We start from the raw sequence: 18212 nt of genomic DNA, 5'->3' as shown, positions 1-18212 counted from the left end.
CCAGCAAGCAACAATCAGAAATTAAAAGTTAATATTGAGGTTGAAGTTACAATGAGTTTGTATAGGAAGGGCGAGGCAGCTAAACATTCACAAATACTGAATCGAGCAACTTAAACTGTCTCGGGGTGTTCACATAAGCCTGAGTAGACAATAAAATGCCAAGTTTTTTTTTTAAGTGAAATGTCCCTTTAATAGTTTTGGATTCGGGCATAATAATCTAATATGAGCATTACAGCTACTTTGCAATTCAAATGGCATTTTTCTCCAAAATGATAGTTAGTCCAATATTGTTTCTACAATTGAACAGTTTATCCACTGTAATATCCAGTCATTTGGGGCATGAACAAGTTAAAGTGTAATTTTCACATGTAGGAGGCTATACTATTTAACTTTCCAAATATTTTTATACACTGGACAAAATAGACAATTTTATATGGATCGAGGATTCGAGGTGCCCTGCCGCCCAGAATGTCTGAAACCTGTCACTTGCCAACAGATCTTAGTTACAAGCCAACAACATCATGCAGTGCCGCTTCCCGAAAATGGCCAATCCAATCTACAAGCTCACAACTTGACATCACTGGACGAGAAGTTCATGAAGATCTGTAAAGTTTTTGGATAGATAGTTGAAGTTCTGTTCCTATCGGCAAACAGTAAACTGAAGGCTGGAGAAAAACACCGTTACTGCAAAACATGTTTAGATGATGCAAACTCACCAGATCCTGCAACAATGTGGGTTCGTAAGTCCACGTTGTTGATTCTCTTTTCGTTTATGAACGTTACGTGCCCAAAATAATGTCTTAAATTTATCAGTTCACCATAACCGTTCTTGCAGCTTCTGAAACCACCGGATTATCGATCGATGAGAACCTCCGTTTGCAGCCAGTGAATTAAATGATTTAAACGTCCTCCTGGTTGAGCTGCATGTGTTTGTGATCAACTTTTGCTCTGCCTTCCTTATAAGCTGTTCCAAATCAGTTTTAAATTGACAGCTGTCCAACCGCACGCTTACTTTGAAACAGACGGCTTGTAACAGATTCTGTGATTGGACGAGACCTGTAACGTTCACACTTAATTGTTGGCACTTTGTTGAGACCAGAGCCAGAGTAGACAGAGTTACGACAACTCCGTTCACTTCTACAATACGTAGACTTCGACAGCAGGCAAGGTACTGTTGGCTTATGCTTGCTGGTAATTTCTCCAGGTAATACACCAGTTGATTGATTTGAGGATGAACTCCAGCACTAATGTTGAGTGAGTTTAATACTGACAGTGTATTGTTTTGTTTTGTTTTCTAGTTATTTTAGTGATTTTTTGTTTCTCTAGTTAGTTGTTTTGTCATATAGGCGGCAGGCCTAGTTGTTTTAATTTGTTTTATGAATGTATTTCTTTTTTCTTCTTTCTTTTCTAAATGGCCTATGTTGTATCATCGTTAGGACCCCCTTGAAAAAGAGATGCTATACATTCTTTATTTCAGGCCTGATCTCCACTCCAACCACTCCAACAGGAAAGCCTGGTGGGCGAGGTTACTCCAACAGAGAGAGAAATACTCTGACATGAGGCATCGCTGCAGCAGGTGCAGAAAGCAAAAGAAAGACACTGAAGTTGCCAGCAGATGATGCTTTAATCAGGTGAGTGAGAAAGGTTTTTCATGTGGTTCTCAAAGTGGGGTCCAGGGACCCCCAAGGGTCATTGAGGGGGTTCCAGGGGGTTCCCATCAAAATGTGTTAATATAGCATCAAAATCAATTAAATCACTTTAAATTAGTGATGGGAGATTAATCGACAAACACATTGGTATCGGCCGATTCTAGTTGTTTTTTGATTAATCGGCATGGGTCCGATTAATCAATCGGATTAATCGATTAATCAATCGGACTGATTAATTACTCGGTCCGAGGGGCACGGTGGCACAGTCGGTAGTGCTGTCGCCTCACAGAAGGTCCTATGTTTGATTCCTGCTGGGGACGCTGTGGGCTTGTTCTCTCCTCCGTGTCATCCGTGCCCATACCCGAGGCAGGGTTGGCGAAAGGGCCTTTCTGTGTGGAGTTTGCATGTTCTCCCCGTGTCCCCTACTGTAGGTTAGGTACGGGTAACATGCAGTAAACCTGGTCTCTAAATTACCTCCCCCTGACCAGCCGGGGTGCCTGATGGAGGGGAAAGGAACTGGTCGGAATAACGTGTTCCTTCCACACGGCACGCGCTACGTCCGGACGGGGAAACTCCCCCTGTCAGGTGAAAAGAAGCAGCTCATGCATAGAAAGAAGCATGAGGTCAGTCCGCTGCCCCCCTATGGTTGGCAGAGGAAGTGTAGCGCCCAGGATTACATTAGATAATTGACACTGGGTGAAAGAAATGGGTTGCAAAATCGTGGGATAAAAATTAAAGTAATTAATCGGTCCGATTGTAATTACAGATAAACAAGCCCAAAGTAACAGCTTGAACAGATCTACAAGCTCACTATATTAAATATAAGCCTGCAGTGCAGATACCCTGTCCCTTTTACATGTATTTTTCAGAATGGAAATTCTTATTATTATACTTTAACAAATCTCTAGATCACGTCATAATATGAACTGTGTTCCAAAAATAAATAAGACCCAATGGCTAGGCTAGACACATTATGCACAACAATAACAATTAAGCCCACATGGGGACAGTGTTTCTTAACCATACCAAGAAAAGTAACTCCAAAGGTTAAAGGCTAAAATCAGCCTCCAGAGAGTTTTCTTTTGGTGGTTTTTGGTTTGTGGAAGTTGCCCTACAGTGGCGTTGTCTAATTAATTGCTGCAGCAGCCATACAACTGAAACCAACAGTACAGCCGGACAAGAAAACTAACCATAAGTCTAGGAACAATACACTCCCTAGAAGAAAAAGTATAACGATAAAGTTACGTTATCAAAGGAGTGATTTTTTTTTTGTCTGAGACTAAAATAAATAAATAAATAATATAGAGCCTCAGTATTTTTGAGCAGAAGACAGTAACAGTTGGCTGAAGCTCATGAGAGTGCAGAGATTGGAGCGTGCCGGGCCGGGCTGCCTGCCGTGTGGGGCTCGGTCACGGTTGGGTCGCTATGGAGACTAGTCTGATGTAGAGTATAAGCTGACAGGCAGCAAGGAAGGGCAATCCGATACGCTGGTTGACCCATCAATCAAAAGGAGATATGCATTGTGTAGTCGGTGCCATTTCTACCCTATGACATGTCTGTAGCTGTGGAGTCAGTAGGACAGAGTGGTTACATGTATGTGAGTGCAGTAGTACAGACTGCATGGCATCCATGTAAAAAGCTAGTTGTTTTCCTTCTGGTCCCAGTCAGAGATCATCAAACAATGACTAGTCACACTCAGAGGCGTGGAAAAACACCTATAGTACTCTCTGAATGGGAGAGATATACTCTTTAAGAGTTTTTTAAGAGTCAATAATTGAAAGGCAACACAACAGACTACACTAGAGTGACATAGGATATTTGCTATTGTGATATGGCATAAGTGTTATATAAAAATATAAAGATCGGATCGGGAAAGATCAGTATCGGTATGTCTCAAAATAAATCGTAATCAGATCGAGAGCAAAAAAACATGATCGGTATGCTACTCTACTGTATGCTTGTCAGTGTGTTACTGTTCGTTAACAATAAATAAAAATAGTAATGATTTCCCAGATGCTGAACTGAACTGAACAACTGAGAGCCCTTTTGTACAAAGCATTGGTCTTTAATAATCAATCAATCAATTAATCAATCAATAATTGGGCATTTAGATTTTGAACTTCAGTCCATTCCACAGATGCACAGTAATATGAAATCACCGTATGAAGTGTCACATGAAACAGATGGCAGAGTTCAGAGTTCTGGTCATCTATTTACAAAAAAAAAAGAAAAAGATGATATAATCCATTGTTCGGTGTACACTCCTCCTGGGTTGGAGAAGTTCTGAGGTCCCATTATGTATTAATTCATTAAGACGAATCTCAACATATTTGTTCAGTGTCTGCTCAATGATATTGTCAAATGTCCATCCCTCCTCTTCACACTGGCCTCTTCCATTTGCATCATAGGAAAGTCACTTCAAATGATGTGTTGGTGGATGCTGTATTATGTGTGTGTGTGTGTGTGTGTGTGTGTGTGTGTGTGTGTGTGTGTGTGTGTGTGTGTGTGTGTGTGTGTGTGTATGTGTGTGTGTGTGTGTGTGTGTGTGTGTGTGTGTGTGTGTGTGTGTGTGTGTGTGTGTGCAACTGTGCATGTGTCTTGTCTTTTCTGTAATACCATACTGTACAGTATGTACTGAAAGTGCCCTCAATGCCCCCTCCCACACACACACACACACACACACACACTGACACACACACACACACACACACACACACACACACACACACACACACACACACACACACACACACTCAATGGGCCCTTTTCACTGCACAGCTGAAGGTAATAACATAAACTTTGTGTGTTAAATCAGTGTTGCATCCGGACGAGGATGTAAAGAGAGAGTGGCGACAACCAAAATGGATCATCACATGATTCACAAACATGTAGAGCGGATACTTCCAGTTAGTTAGGATAAATGTTTTTTTGTTTTGTGTTTGTTTTTTGTTTTTTTGTGAACGTCTGTGTTCCAAAATCGCCTGTATGACCTGGTCTAGGTGTGGTCTAGACCGGATGATACATTTAAAAACTTTAAAAAAAAACTCTTATTCCGGTAAGGTGGTTCTGTTTTTTTCAGTGTCGCTTTGTTTTGGTCCCCCCTCCTGTTGGGTAATTCTGATTCTGGTTTGGTGGTTCCGGCTTGATGACTAGATTACAAACCAGTGACTAACATGATGTAAATTTGTATGGTGTCACAAATGTGTCCCAAGCTACATGGAAACTGAGCAGAGCTGTGGAGAGGCTGAACATGGGAGGCTACATGGAAACTGATCATTTTCCAAAATAAAAATTGCCAATGATTTCAGATCTGAACTAGAAAAAGTGTCCTTCGGGCACAGTCTCCACCAGGCCAGGTCAGGTTGTGGCCACCTGGTGGCGCTATAATAGGCCAATGTGAAAAGGATGCCATTTGTTCTTATGTCTTTTATGGCAATTGGATGATTTGAGGCATTTTGTTCCAAAATTGTGTTTTGCAAAAATCCACCTGTTGGTGGCGCTATAACAGGCCAATGTGAAAAGGGTGGGATATATTCCTCAGCCTAGTAGTGCGTGAAGTATTTCACGTAAATTGCACGTTGCGTTCATGATTTGAGGCCAATCCTGTAAACTTTGAAAACCAATGTTAGCCAATTAGGATGGAATATGAAATATCTGACAGATCCGTCTTTCTTGAGCACATGACTATAAAGATACTGTGTAACGATTTGCGGGATTTTTGGACAAAATCTGGAGGAGTAATATAAAAGAAAATGTTTTACAAAAGTCGGCCTCCTGGTGGTGCTATAAAAGGCAGATGTGGAAAAGTGCAGGTCAAAGGTTTGTCCTTGGCCTCTAGGGAGTGTGCAGTGTGCATGCAATGTTTCGCAGATCGGTGCAGTTATAAGTAAAATGGTGAAAAGCTGCCTCATGGTGGCGCTATAACATACCGTTCTGGAAGATTTGGGGCATTAAACCAATCTGATTCCCATTGTGGAATGAGAATCAGATTTAGGCTGGATTTGGGCTGTAAATACACCAGTAGTAATTCAAATTGTTTATTATTATTATTGTTTAATACGGTGGTTCTTAAAGTGGGCTCCAGCAGGAATCCCCAGGGGCCAGGACTCCTTGAGGGGGTTTCAGGGGTCCTCCTCAGTCTGGTTAAATGATCGGTTTACGGGTCCATTTGGTTCCATTCCATTCATACACAATCAGAGTTATGGGGGTCTATGGCCTAATGCATAGTACTGGGAAACTGGAGGTCCTTGAAATGGAAAAAAGTTTGAGAATCACTGTTTAGTGTTTATATAAATAAATACTTGTGGTCCATTGTGATACGTGGCCATGATGGTGCCCAAGATTCCATGGAGGCCCCTCAAAAACCTGCAAGACCATAATCCAATATCCATGCATGCATCTCTATTAACATGGTGGTTTAGAATAGCAGATATAGCACAGCGTGTCACTTCGTGCCACGCTGCGAGCTTGTACAACTGCTATTTTCGAACTTTTTTTCGGGAAACTCTTGAAAGGGACAAATCTAACCCTTCTGTAGGCTCTTCCCTGCTGGCACAAAACATTTTACAATGGGGGTCCGCCGGCCAAATACATATCATTGTTGTGGGTCCTTGGAACGTCCATATCCAATATGTCCACGCGTGCCATCTGGTATTCTGCCGCCCTCCCTCAGGTGGATAGAGTCGAGATGGAGGACCTCTGAGAGGAGATGCTGCAGATCTCCATGTTGGTGAAGGACGAGCTGCCGCCACCCTCGCTGACGCTGCAGTCCGGGACGGACGAGGACGACGTGATGATGTTCTTCAGCCGGTGGAGGGAGATGACGAGCAGCGTCAGCAGGAAGAGCAGCATGCCCAGGAAGACCCACACGTACACGTAGACGTTCCCCATCGTCATCATCGGTTCCCGGCCGCCGCCGCCCCCGCCCGGCCACGAGGCGGCGGCCGCTTCGGAGGAGGAGGTCGGGGAGAAGCGGAGGAAGGTCCCGTTATCTGCCGCCGCCACCGGAGGAGAGGTTCCCGTTCCATTGAGGAGGTCCGCCGCCAGCAAGCTGTCCATCATGCCCGACATGCTGCTGCCCTCCGCTGGGCGTTTCAGGTACTGGCCTGGAGAGAGAGAGAAGGAACAGGTTGAGTCAGACAGCCATTGACAAGCAGAGCTGTATCAACTTTTAATTACCAAATACTTTTGAACAATTACTGTTTGGTAATTAAAAGTATTTAGTAGTCGGGTGGTTCCGATCTGATTACGTCATCGGAAATTGGTGTCAATCACGTCATTTTCAAATGATCGGATCGGGAGCAAAATAATGTAATCTGGACATCCCTAATATCAATATTATATCCATATCATGATATTAGACTGGATATTGTCTGAGATTTTGGATATTGTACTAAATGTGGCATAAATGTTCTATAAAAATATGAATATCGGGAAAAATCTGTATTGGCAGATACTCAAAATCAAATGATCGTAATTGGATGTATCAAACTTTGTGATATTATTTAATATTCACAATAATTGAACAGCACAGAGGAATCTTAAGTTAAGCTGTACCACAGTATGAAATTCCTCTTCTTCCCTCGATTTGAACCTGGCTTCCTGAGCAAGTGCTGAAATCTTTACCATTGAGCTCAGGGGATAAATTGAATTGATCCATGTGTCTAGGTGAGACATGACGATCTAAACGTCTCAATAGAAGAGCAGGGAGACATGTATACATTTACAGTACATACTCTACCATACAGATTGGACAAAATTATTTTATGTTAATGCATAACATTTGTTAAAAAGTCCAGTGATTTTGAAGTTCTGCCTCTGTGGGGGGTATTTATATGTAAATATGACCAGCAATGGCATTGTAAGACTAAACAATGAACATCAATGGTGATGTTTAGGTGTTAAAGTAAAAAAGAAAAGCCGCCTCTCACCCACACGACACCCAAATAGCCGACGGGGCAATGGTCCGACAGTGTCGGACCATTGTCCAAAATACCGTCTTTTTACTCCAACAGTCCGACATGATATTAGACAGACAGAAGTTCCTGCAATATAGTCCAGGCAAAGTAGCATTTCCAGACAGACTAATTAAAATAGAATTTTTTTCACCATAGATCATCTCTATGAGGTGTCTAGAACAACATACTAAAAGTCCTAAGAAATCCTAGATGCGGAAATATGTTTAATTCTCATCAATTCAAGATGTGTGCTAATACCTCGAGAAAACTAAACACCCTAATGGGCTTTTTTTTTTCTTTTGTCCTATCACAATGAAACTTTCCACAATGAATCTTAACATGAAAACTAAACTTTTTTGTATTACAAGTTTCTCTGAAACTTAATTTGAATATGCAAATTAGCTTAATATATATTGAATATGCCCACATTTGCATATCACGGAAATTACTTTTCCCCAAAATGTATAATATTTACATTGTAATTGTACATTGTAATGATATCAAACACACTGATCAGACTTTCATGAACCATTTCATCAAAATATTGTGACTTCATAGAATAACATCAAAAACACCATTCATATGTATGACAAATGTATAAATCCGTCAAATCTTCCTCCAACCATCCTACTGCTAATGGTTGATGGCAATGCTGCTTTTGGACTGGCCTCTAACCTGAAACCTGCCGGGCTTGGTTGTACCTACTGGGGGCATAACCCCCACCGGTATAGTCCTCAGGGTCACAGAGGCCAGGTGACCTACCTCTGGGAGGACATCCCCTGGCTGCAGCAGTGTCTCAGTCCATCCCAGTCTTTTTGTTCCTGTACTCTGCAGACGCACCTGAAGCTGTTGCAGGCCATCTCCCACCTCCAGGTAGACTCCATCACACATCTCCCACCTCCAGGTAGACTCCATCACACAGCTCTATCACCTCCAGGTAGACTCCATTACACAGCTCTGTCACCTCCAGGTAGACTCCATCACACAGCTCTCCCACCTCCAGGTAGACTCCATCACACAGCTCTCCCACCTCCAGGTAGACTCCATCACACAGCTCTGTCACCTCCAGGTATACTCCATCACACAGCTCTCCCACCTCCAGGTAGACTCCATCACACAGCTCTGTCACCTCCAGGTAGACTCCATCACACAGCTCTGTCTCCTCCAGGTAGACTCCATCACACAGCTCTCCCACCTCCAGGTAGACTCCATCACACAGCTCTGTCACCTCCAGGTAGACTCCATCACACAGCTCTCCCACCTCCAGGTAGACTCCATCACACAGCTCTCCCACCTCCAGGTAGACTCCATCACACAGCTCTGTCACCTCCAGGTAGACTCCATCACACAGCTCTCCCACCTCCAGGTAGACTCCATCACACAGCTCTGTCACCTCCAGGTAGACTCGATCACACAGCTCTCCCACCTCCAGGTAGACTCCATCACACAGCTCTGTCACCTCCAGGTAGACTCCATCACACAGCTCTCCCACCTCCAGGTAGACTCCATCACACAGCTCTGTCACCTCCAGGTAGACTCCATCACACAGCTCTGTCTCCTCCAGGTAGACTCCATCACACAGCTCTCCCACCTCCAGGTAGACTCCATCACACAGCTCTGTCACCTCCAGGTAGACTCCATCACACAGCTCTCCCACCTCCAGGTAGACTCCATCACACATCTCTGTCACCTGCAGGTAGACTCCATCACACAGCTCTCCCACCTCCAGGTAGACTCCATCACACAGCTCTGTCACCTCCAGGTAGACTCGATCACACAGCTCTCCCACCTCCAGGTAGACTCCATCACACAGCTCTCCCACCTCCAGGTAGACTCCATCACACAGCTCTGTCACCTCCAGGTAGACTCCATCACACAGCTCTGTCACCTCCAGGTAGACTCAATCACACAGCTCTCCCACCTCCAGGTAGACTCAATCACACAGCTCTGTCACCTCCAGGTAGACTCCATCACACAGCTCTCCCACCTCCAGGTAGACTCCATCACACAGCTCTGTCACCTCCAGGTAGACTCAATCACACAGCTCTCCCACCTCCAGGTAGACTCCATCACACAGCTCTGTCACCTCCAGGTAGACTCCATCACACAGCTCTCCCACCTCCAGGTAGACTCCATCACACAGCTCTGTCACCTCCAGGTAGACTCGATCACACAGCTCTGTCACCTCCAGGTAGACTCCATCACACAGCTCTCCCACCTCCAGGTAGACTCCATCACACATCTCTGTCACCTCCAGGTAGACTCCATCACACAGCTCTGTCACCTCCAGGTAGACTCCATCACACAGCTCTGTCTCCTCCAGGTAGACTCCATCACACAGCTCTGTCTCCTCCAGGTAGACTCCATCACACAGCTCTGTCTCCTCCAGGTAGACTCCATCACACAGCTCTGTCTCCTCCAGGTAGACTCCATCACACAGCTCTGTCACCTCCAGGTAGACTCCATCACACAGCTCTGTCTCCTCCAGGTAGACTCCATCACACAGCTCTGTCTCCTCCAGGTAGACTCCATCACACAGCTGTCGCTACAATTATGTTGTGTCTTTCCTACTCCTTAAAGGTTTCACATGTGACATTAATTCATATATTATTATTTTTTTTTTTTTTAAGATATTTTTTTGCGGCTTACGCCTTTATTGATTTTTTAATGGATAGAAAGTAGGCTGACAGGAAACGGGAGAGAGATGGGGGGATGACATGCGGTAAAGGCCGTGTCGGGTCCGGGAGTCGAACCCGCGGCACACCGCGACTGGATCACCAGTCCGGTGCCCAGACCGTTACGCTACGGCCTGGGCAATTCATATATTTTTAATGTCACAATGACACAATCCCTTTAATGTTTTGCAAATTCATCCATCTTCATCCGCTCATCCGAAGTCGGGTTGCATAGAGTTCCAGACTTCTCTTTCCTGGGCCACGTTAGCAGGGGAACCTCCCCTGTTGTTGCTACCTTGTCGTGGTGGGGAGGCTTGTGTGCCTCTGTGACCCTGAGGACTATACCGGTGGGGGTTATGCCCCCGGTAGGTACAACCAAGCCCGGCAGGTTTCAGGTTAGAGGCCAGTCCAAAAGCAGCATTGCCATCAACCATTAGCAGTAGGATGGTTGGAGGAAGATTTGACGGATTTATGCATTTGTCATACATGTTTTTGATTTTTTTAAATGGGCTAGATTGCCTGGACTAATAGTCCGAAATCCGTAGTTTAGACGAGGCGTAGTTTAGACGAGGCAATAGTCCGACACGGGAGACCTAGCGCGCAACGCAAGTGTGTGTGCGTGCATGCGAGAGAGGGGGAGAGGGAGAGGCGCACGCGCGCGTGTGTGTGTGTGTATGTGTGTGTGTGTGTGTGTGTGTGTGTGTGTGTGTGGAAAAAAGACCTGCACCCACAACATGCCCAAAATAGGTATGTCAGGTTGAAAGTGGTTATTAAATGACCATGACAGCAGGGGGAGTGCTTGTCTTTTAGAACGGTTCCCCCTCAGGCTGTGATGTCTGGGAATCCATGAATATGAAAGGCTTTGTTTAATCTGATGACATTAAAAGCCTCTTCATCACTTTCCTTTGCGCCGCTTTGACTAAGACAATGGAGTCAAATGGACAAATGTGTAAACCTAGCGCTCCGCTGACGCACAGCTTGTATTGCTTCTGCTGATGATGATACCTGCTGGTATAATGACTGAGGACTGGACTGAGATTAATGAATGTGCCAGAGAATGTGAGAGAATGTTAATTTAGGACCTGACTGCAGTACAAGGTCAATTCCTCTCTCTGTGTCCGTGCGTGCGTGCGTTGCTTGTGTGCGTGCCTGCGTGCATGTGAGAAAGAACGTGTATCTGGCTGAGAGACGGGAGAGGTGGGGCAGGAAGGAGCACATGTGAGGAGAAGGCTGGAGGGAGAGAGATGGCGAGAGGGATAAAAAGAGGGAGAGTAACAGATGGATGGATAGAGAGAGATATGGATGTGCACTGTGCAGAGAGAGATAGCTGTGTGAGCGATGAGAGAGCTCTCAGTCTGTGAGGTGTATTTGGGCCATGATGAAGATCCATGCAGGCGTGGATCTGTGCAACAAACCCCCATGCAGCACACTTCAAAGGGAGATGGAATTCATTCACCATGGCAGGGATGGAGCAGAGGTCAGCACCCAGCAGAAGCACAGGGCACCACCCACAACAACCTCTGTGTTTCTCCTATCCTCATCTCTAGACCAACATTTATGGTTTATTTAGAGTTCTCATTTCCACTGGCATTTGCCTGTGTCATTCAACCAACAACAATTTTCTCCTTTTCATTCTGTGTCTGTCTGTCTCTCTCCGTCCTTCTGTCTGAGTCTCTGAGAAGTCCACTATCTATCTCTGGAGACATGGGGCAAGAGCTTTGTGCTCTTGTCTAAATGACACAGTCTGCTATTATATCTTCAGGCGAAGTACAAATAAGTCTGCAATTCTTCGTTATCGACATCGCGGTACAACAGTGTTTAAAGTAAGAAAGATGATAATCTTGACCTCAACTCTGCTTAGAGTTTCAAGTAGGCTAGTACTCAGCAGTCAGTTACCCGACCCGTTTCCACCCGACAGACGATATATGTATACTGTAGTGTATACAGTACCACTCCATTCCAGATCCAGAGATCAACACGATTACATGTCATTTATTTTATCCATCAGTGTATTGTTATTTATTCATCTGCTTATAAGCTAAATGTTATACAGGTTGCAGTTGTTGATAAAAAATATTGATAAAAAATTGGTATTCAGTGAGCTAGGACTAAAAATAATCTGGCATCAGTTACACTCTAATGTTGAATAATCAGCGTCCAAATCAATAATACCCGCTCTACCAAGCAGCAAAGGACACACAAAGTCACAATATATAATTTGGCGACCCCTATAGGGGTCGTGACACAAGGGTTGAGAACCCCTGCAGTAAGGTATGGTAAGGTTCTCTATGCCTTAAGGACAGTTTATGCATGTACTATGTGTACTATCTATCCATCTTCATTTCCATTTTTCAGCAATTCAGTTCCAATTTAATTTCCTCCTTGAACCCCTTGATAGCAGAAACCTCTTCCCTACCCCCCTTTCTCTGTAAAATAATATGTGATTTAGGTTTGTTGTTGACTCCACGGCCCTAGTTACTACAAAGGGCTCTAGAAGTCTCCATCAAACCCAAGGGGTGGTGGGTGAGGATCCGTCCAGTCGCATGCAGGCACGGAGAACATATGCCAACACAACGAGGCATTCACATACATTTTGAAGTTGATTACAGACAGAGAAATATATACCTGTTCTTACTTTGCTGCTTGGTAGAGCGGGTATTATTGATTTGGACGCTGATTATTCAACATTAGAGTGTAACTGATGCCAGATTCTTTTTAGTCCTAGCTCACTGAATACCAATTTCTTTTCAATAACTGCAAACTGTATAACATTTAGCTTATAAGCAGATGAATAAATAACAATACACTGATGGATAAAATAAATGACATGTAATCGTGTTGATCTCTGGATGGTCGGGTGGAAACGGGTCAGGTAACTTTTCAAGACTAATTTAATTTTTTTTTACCAGTTTTGTACAAATTGCCACAACTACTCAGCGTCCGATTGCGGTGAAACTGTGCATGCATATTTCCACTAGGCTGAGGAAGAAATGCCACAAACAAACAAAAGAACATGTTTATATTACTCCATTTTGCCAAACATCACACACACACACACACACACACACATATCCTCCTGGTGGAGACCTGTGCCCAGAAGGGCACTTTTTCTAGTTATGTAAATGTAATTGTTCAGTTTTTTTGGTCTGCATCGTGTTGTAGGCCCACTACCTGCAAACAAATTGTCAGGTTTCCTCGACCCCTTTTCATCATTTTCACTTTCGCTCTCCATGCTTCCCACAGATCTCTCTCTCTACCTCTCCTCTCCACAGATCTCTCACTCCTACTCCTTCCTGATGGGTTGTTATTGTTGTTGATACAGCTGTGTAATGTAGCCTGCTAATTGAGAGGGTGAAATGGCTCATAATTGTGGTTAATTATGCTTTTTGTATCCAGGCAACAGGATATTTTCACTTTCACACTTTCAATCCAATCTACTTTAAGAGACACAGAAGACGTGCACACACACACACACACACACAATCTACTTTGAGACAGAAGACATGCACATGCGCGTGCAAACACACACACGCACACACACACACACACACACACATAAATAATTGAGACATTTTCTCTTTAAAAAAAATCCAATCTGGTGTTCAAGTTATGAATAATGAATTGGGATCCGTATGAGGTAAAATGTCATGACATTTTACACATTTTTATAATCTGTGTGTGTGTGTGTGTGTGTGTGTGTGTGTGTGTGCGCGCTGCGCGCGCGCGCTGCGTGCGTGCGTGCACGTGCATGTGCATGTGCATGTGTGTTTGTCACTGTGCAAATGTGCTTATGCCGTATTAATGTGAAGAATCTGTGTGCAAATAACAGCTATCATTTACACAAGCACGCACGTCGCACATGCACACACGTATGCATGCAGACACACACACACACACACACAGTAACATGTAGTTCCATTAGGACTTTGGCCTCACATGTAGCTTTACCTGGAGAGCACTGTGAGAGCTGGTACGTATGAAGAGTTCACGTCTTATGAAACTTAGGAAATACTTGGCATTAAAGGGCCACTTCACCCCTTTAGCAACCAGATCTTACTTCAATGCTGTATAGGACACAAGAAACACTTTCCTGGGGGTATGTGTAATATGTGTTTTTAGATAATTATGTTAGTCATGGCGCCATGTTCACGACCAAAATTTGTTATGAAAATGTGGTCTCAGTCCCTGGACTACAAGTCACACCTCCACGCAGCTCCTCCCCCTCTCTACAAGGAAGAGCAGTGCACCAAAGCATTATGGTCATTGTAGGAATTCAGCAATCCAGTCAAACCCTAGTCAAACACACAGACTTCCTTATTTTTCTTTTAATTAGGGTGCAATTAAAAAAATATGCTTAATTTAACATTAGACATTAGATTAACATTGAGTGATTGTAGTTTCTTCCAGTGATATAATATAGTGGTTGCAAAGGTGTTAATCGATTGCCTGAGTGGTGAGGGTTCTGGTCTGCATGGTTTTGGTGAATATTAAGTAGTTCAGGTCATTTGGTCGGGGTCTGGGGGCCACGCATTAAAAATTAATTATTAATTACAGACCCTGTAAGGGTCCATTTGGAACCGTTAAGGAATCGGAACTTTAAGAAGGAATCATTAGAATCCTAAAAGATCCCAACACTATAATAGACAAATAGTTTGATTCTGTCTTTGAGCTGTCGTCTATTCTCTATCGGTCCACTGGTATCTGGTTCTCACACATTCTCAAACATTCACATGTCAATGGATGTAATGGCCATGGACCCCCTCGCTGTTCACACAATGGATGTAATGGCCATGGACCCCCTCACCGTTCACACAATGGATGTAATGGCCATGGACCCCCTCACCGTTCACACAATGGATGTAATGGCCGTGGACCCCCTCGCCATTCACATAATGGATGTAATGGCCATGGACCCCCTCGCCGTTCACATAATGGATGTAATGGCCATGGACCCCCTCGCCGTTCACATAATAGCTGAAGCATAAAATGGAGCTCAAGTGGTAAAACGATATTAACTCGTTTTTGCTGGGGAGTGGGGACAATAGAGGTGCACCGAATGGGACATTCTTGGCCGAATACCGAATATAGGAAATGGTTGGTTGAAAACCAAATAGCCGAATGTGATTAATATTACAATTTATTTCTTTTTTGAAACAGTTTTTGTACCATTGCCGTCATGGCCGTACCCTCGTTGTAGAGATAATGGCAAAATACATAATTACATTTTATCACGCCATCACAACAACATGGTAGGTTGTGAAAGGTAACCCCGGTTCTTTGAATATCGGTCATTTTGAGGTCACAATCTACTGTAGATAATGAGCTATTGTTCTTTGCTGTGTGTGTGTGTGTGTGTGTGTGTGTGTGTGTGTGTGTGTGTGTGTGTGTGTGTGCGTGCGTGCGTGCGTGCTAGGGCTTTCACTTCTAGTGATTTTTTACTATTTGCCTAGTTTTCTAGTTGACTAGTCAACTAGTTGTTTAACTACTTATTAGGCTATGTGAAAAAAAACAAAAAAAAACATAATCTTTGTACATTTAAAACTCTGTACATTGGTGACTATAACTATAATCTAGTTGATCTTGGGGCCTACACAAACGGGGGGGGGGGGGATAAATGAATTGTTTTCTTATCAACTAGTCAACTAGTACCAACAAGGTCAACTAATGGATTTACTAGTCGGCTAGTTGAATAGTCGACTAGTTGCTTAAAGCTCTAGTGCGTGCGTGTGTTTACCTGCATCTCTCCTGTCCTGTGATGTACTACTATGGTGTTCTATCTCCCCGCATACACTGTGTTCACGGGTTCATTCTGTACTGTACATATTCTCATATTTACCATATAATATTTACCGTGGGCTCTCACAGCACAGCATGGTCGACCGGACAACGCAACAGCGTCTGACTGTTCTCCTCCATCTGTGTGGAGGGAGGCCAGTGTGGATTCCCAGGGTACAATTACTTCTTTCATCTCTCTCTCTCTCTCTCTCTCTCTCTCTCTCTCTCTCTGTTGAATGACATTAATACATGAATCCACTGGCCTGTGTTTAACCTTATTAAGTGTCCGCTTCACAATCTCTCTTCCTTTCTTCTGTTTCTTTCACTTTAGTGTTCTCCTCTTTTCTGCCTCTCTCTCGCTCTTCCTGTTCCAATTAGGTTTAACTCTCTTTGTCCTCTCTTTGTGAGCTTGTAGTTCGCCGTTTTCAAAACATATTGGAAAAAATTGTTTCTGAAACATTTTAACGACACAAATGTTGTATGTGGCACAAAATCCTTTCAGATGGGGGTCTTTGGCAGATACATATAGTTATTTGCCAAATATCGGTGTGCACCGATGAAGTGATAAAGTTCCTTTGCAAGTTGTTTGTGAGCCTGTGACAATGGATAATGACAGTCCCAACTCCAAATGATTACAGTAACATGAACACGGCTTTAACCTTCTTCTCATATTATGGAAGAATTAGGAACACTATTAGTATTCATGTGTTAAAAAACAACAATAATAATAAAATAAACAATAAGAAGAAGCTTAATTCATTCATGTATCTGTTCACCTCTATTCCTCACTTACCTCCAATGTAAGAAATTAATACTAGACATCCCACTCTGTATAATAATCTTGGCATGATCGCATGTGGATCAGTCGATCTACTTATATGTTATTAGAAAATAATAGACAGTTCCTCACCTGTTTGTTAGCGACGAAGCAGCTCTTCCCGTGCCCTTTTCTCCCTTTCTCTCTCTCTCTCTCTCTCTCTCTCTCTCTCTCTCTCTCTCTCTCTCTCTCTCTCTCTCACATCTTCCACAAATCCATCCCGTTTGGACCCTCAGCTCAACAATGATGAACTGCTCCCTACCATCCCTTCTGTAATACTGTGTACTCTCTCTCTCTCTCTCTCTCTCTCTCTCTCTCTCTCTCTCTCTCTCTCTCTCTCTCTCTCTGCTCGGACACTCCTCTCTCTCTCTCTCTCTCTCTCTCTCTCTCTCTCTCTCTCTCTCTCTCTCTCTCTCTCTCACACACACACAAGAGGCTAGATAATGAATGAACCGGCTGTCTTTTTTATGGACCGAGTGACGGAGAGGAGAGGGATTGTACTGCTTATTCGCAGTCACACACACACACACACACACACACACACACACACACACACACACACACACACACACACATATCCTGGCCTCCCCAGACACCCCATTCCTCTTCTTTCTTCTTTCGTTCACACCCCACACGCGTACCGCTCATAATCTAATGTCTCACTACGGTTACTCTGAAATGTCCACTGGGATACATTTAGCATTTAGCACAGATTTGCATTTTGGAGAACTTCTAATGGAAGCAAATGGGATCCGCAGCTGGGTTGATTCTGGCTAGGCTAGCTGACCCCAGATTCATTTAAAATGGATCATACATTTATGAATGATTATTTATAAATATGTCTTTATAAGTGCCTCTACACTGCCCTTTATTAAACAAATAAACAACTACTGATAAGAATAGGATGACGTAGTTTCAGTTATAGTCTTTTGAATGAATTCCATTTAGTTTTAGACATATATTAGTCATACTGTACGTACTTTAAGTTGACTAAATACCATAAGATTTCAGTCGATTAAATCTACAGTTGATTTAGTCGACTAAAATGTATTTTGGCGGAATTGGCGGGCCATGATGGCGCTGAAAGGCCTGATTTATACTCAGCTGTGTGCTGTAAATAGTCAACCTATACAAGCCCCCAATGTGAGTGACACCTCCCCACAACCAAGCATAAAATGAAATATTATTTTATTTAAATGTGGTCTACATGCACACCCTTTGTGATCTACTGGCAGATCGCGATCTACCTTTTGGGCACCCCTACTGCATCTCTTCTCCACTAGTCCATCTACCTTTTTGGGCACCCCTACTGCATCTCTTCTCCACTAGTCCATCCCTG

At 43.6% G+C, this 18212-nt stretch overlaps 1 protein-coding gene across 1 annotated transcript; it reads right to left on the bottom strand.

Moving 5' to 3' along the window:
* Positions 1-4546: 4546 nt before the first annotated feature.
* Positions 4547-17067, bottom strand: sertm1 (serine rich and transmembrane domain containing 1). Its single transcript, XM_083776446.1, has 2 exons — positions 16967-17067; positions 4547-6754 (listed from the first exon to the last, which is right to left on the bottom strand). Exon 2 carries the CDS (start codon positions 6717-6719, stop codon positions 6318-6320), a length of 402 nt encoding a protein of 133 aa, XP_083632572.1. The 5' UTR covers positions 6720-6754; positions 16967-17067; the 3' UTR covers positions 4547-6317.
* Positions 17068-18212: the final 1145 nt, after the last annotated feature.

This window comes from Protomyctophum parallelum (genome assembly GCF_964188405.1).
Source record: "Protomyctophum parallelum genome assembly, chromosome: 1".
NCBI classification, from domain to species: Eukaryota; Metazoa; Chordata; class Actinopteri; order Myctophiformes; family Myctophidae; genus Protomyctophum; species Protomyctophum parallelum.
Note: the sequence above shows the minus strand (reverse complement) of the source record. Positions and strands in the feature narration are given on the sequence as shown.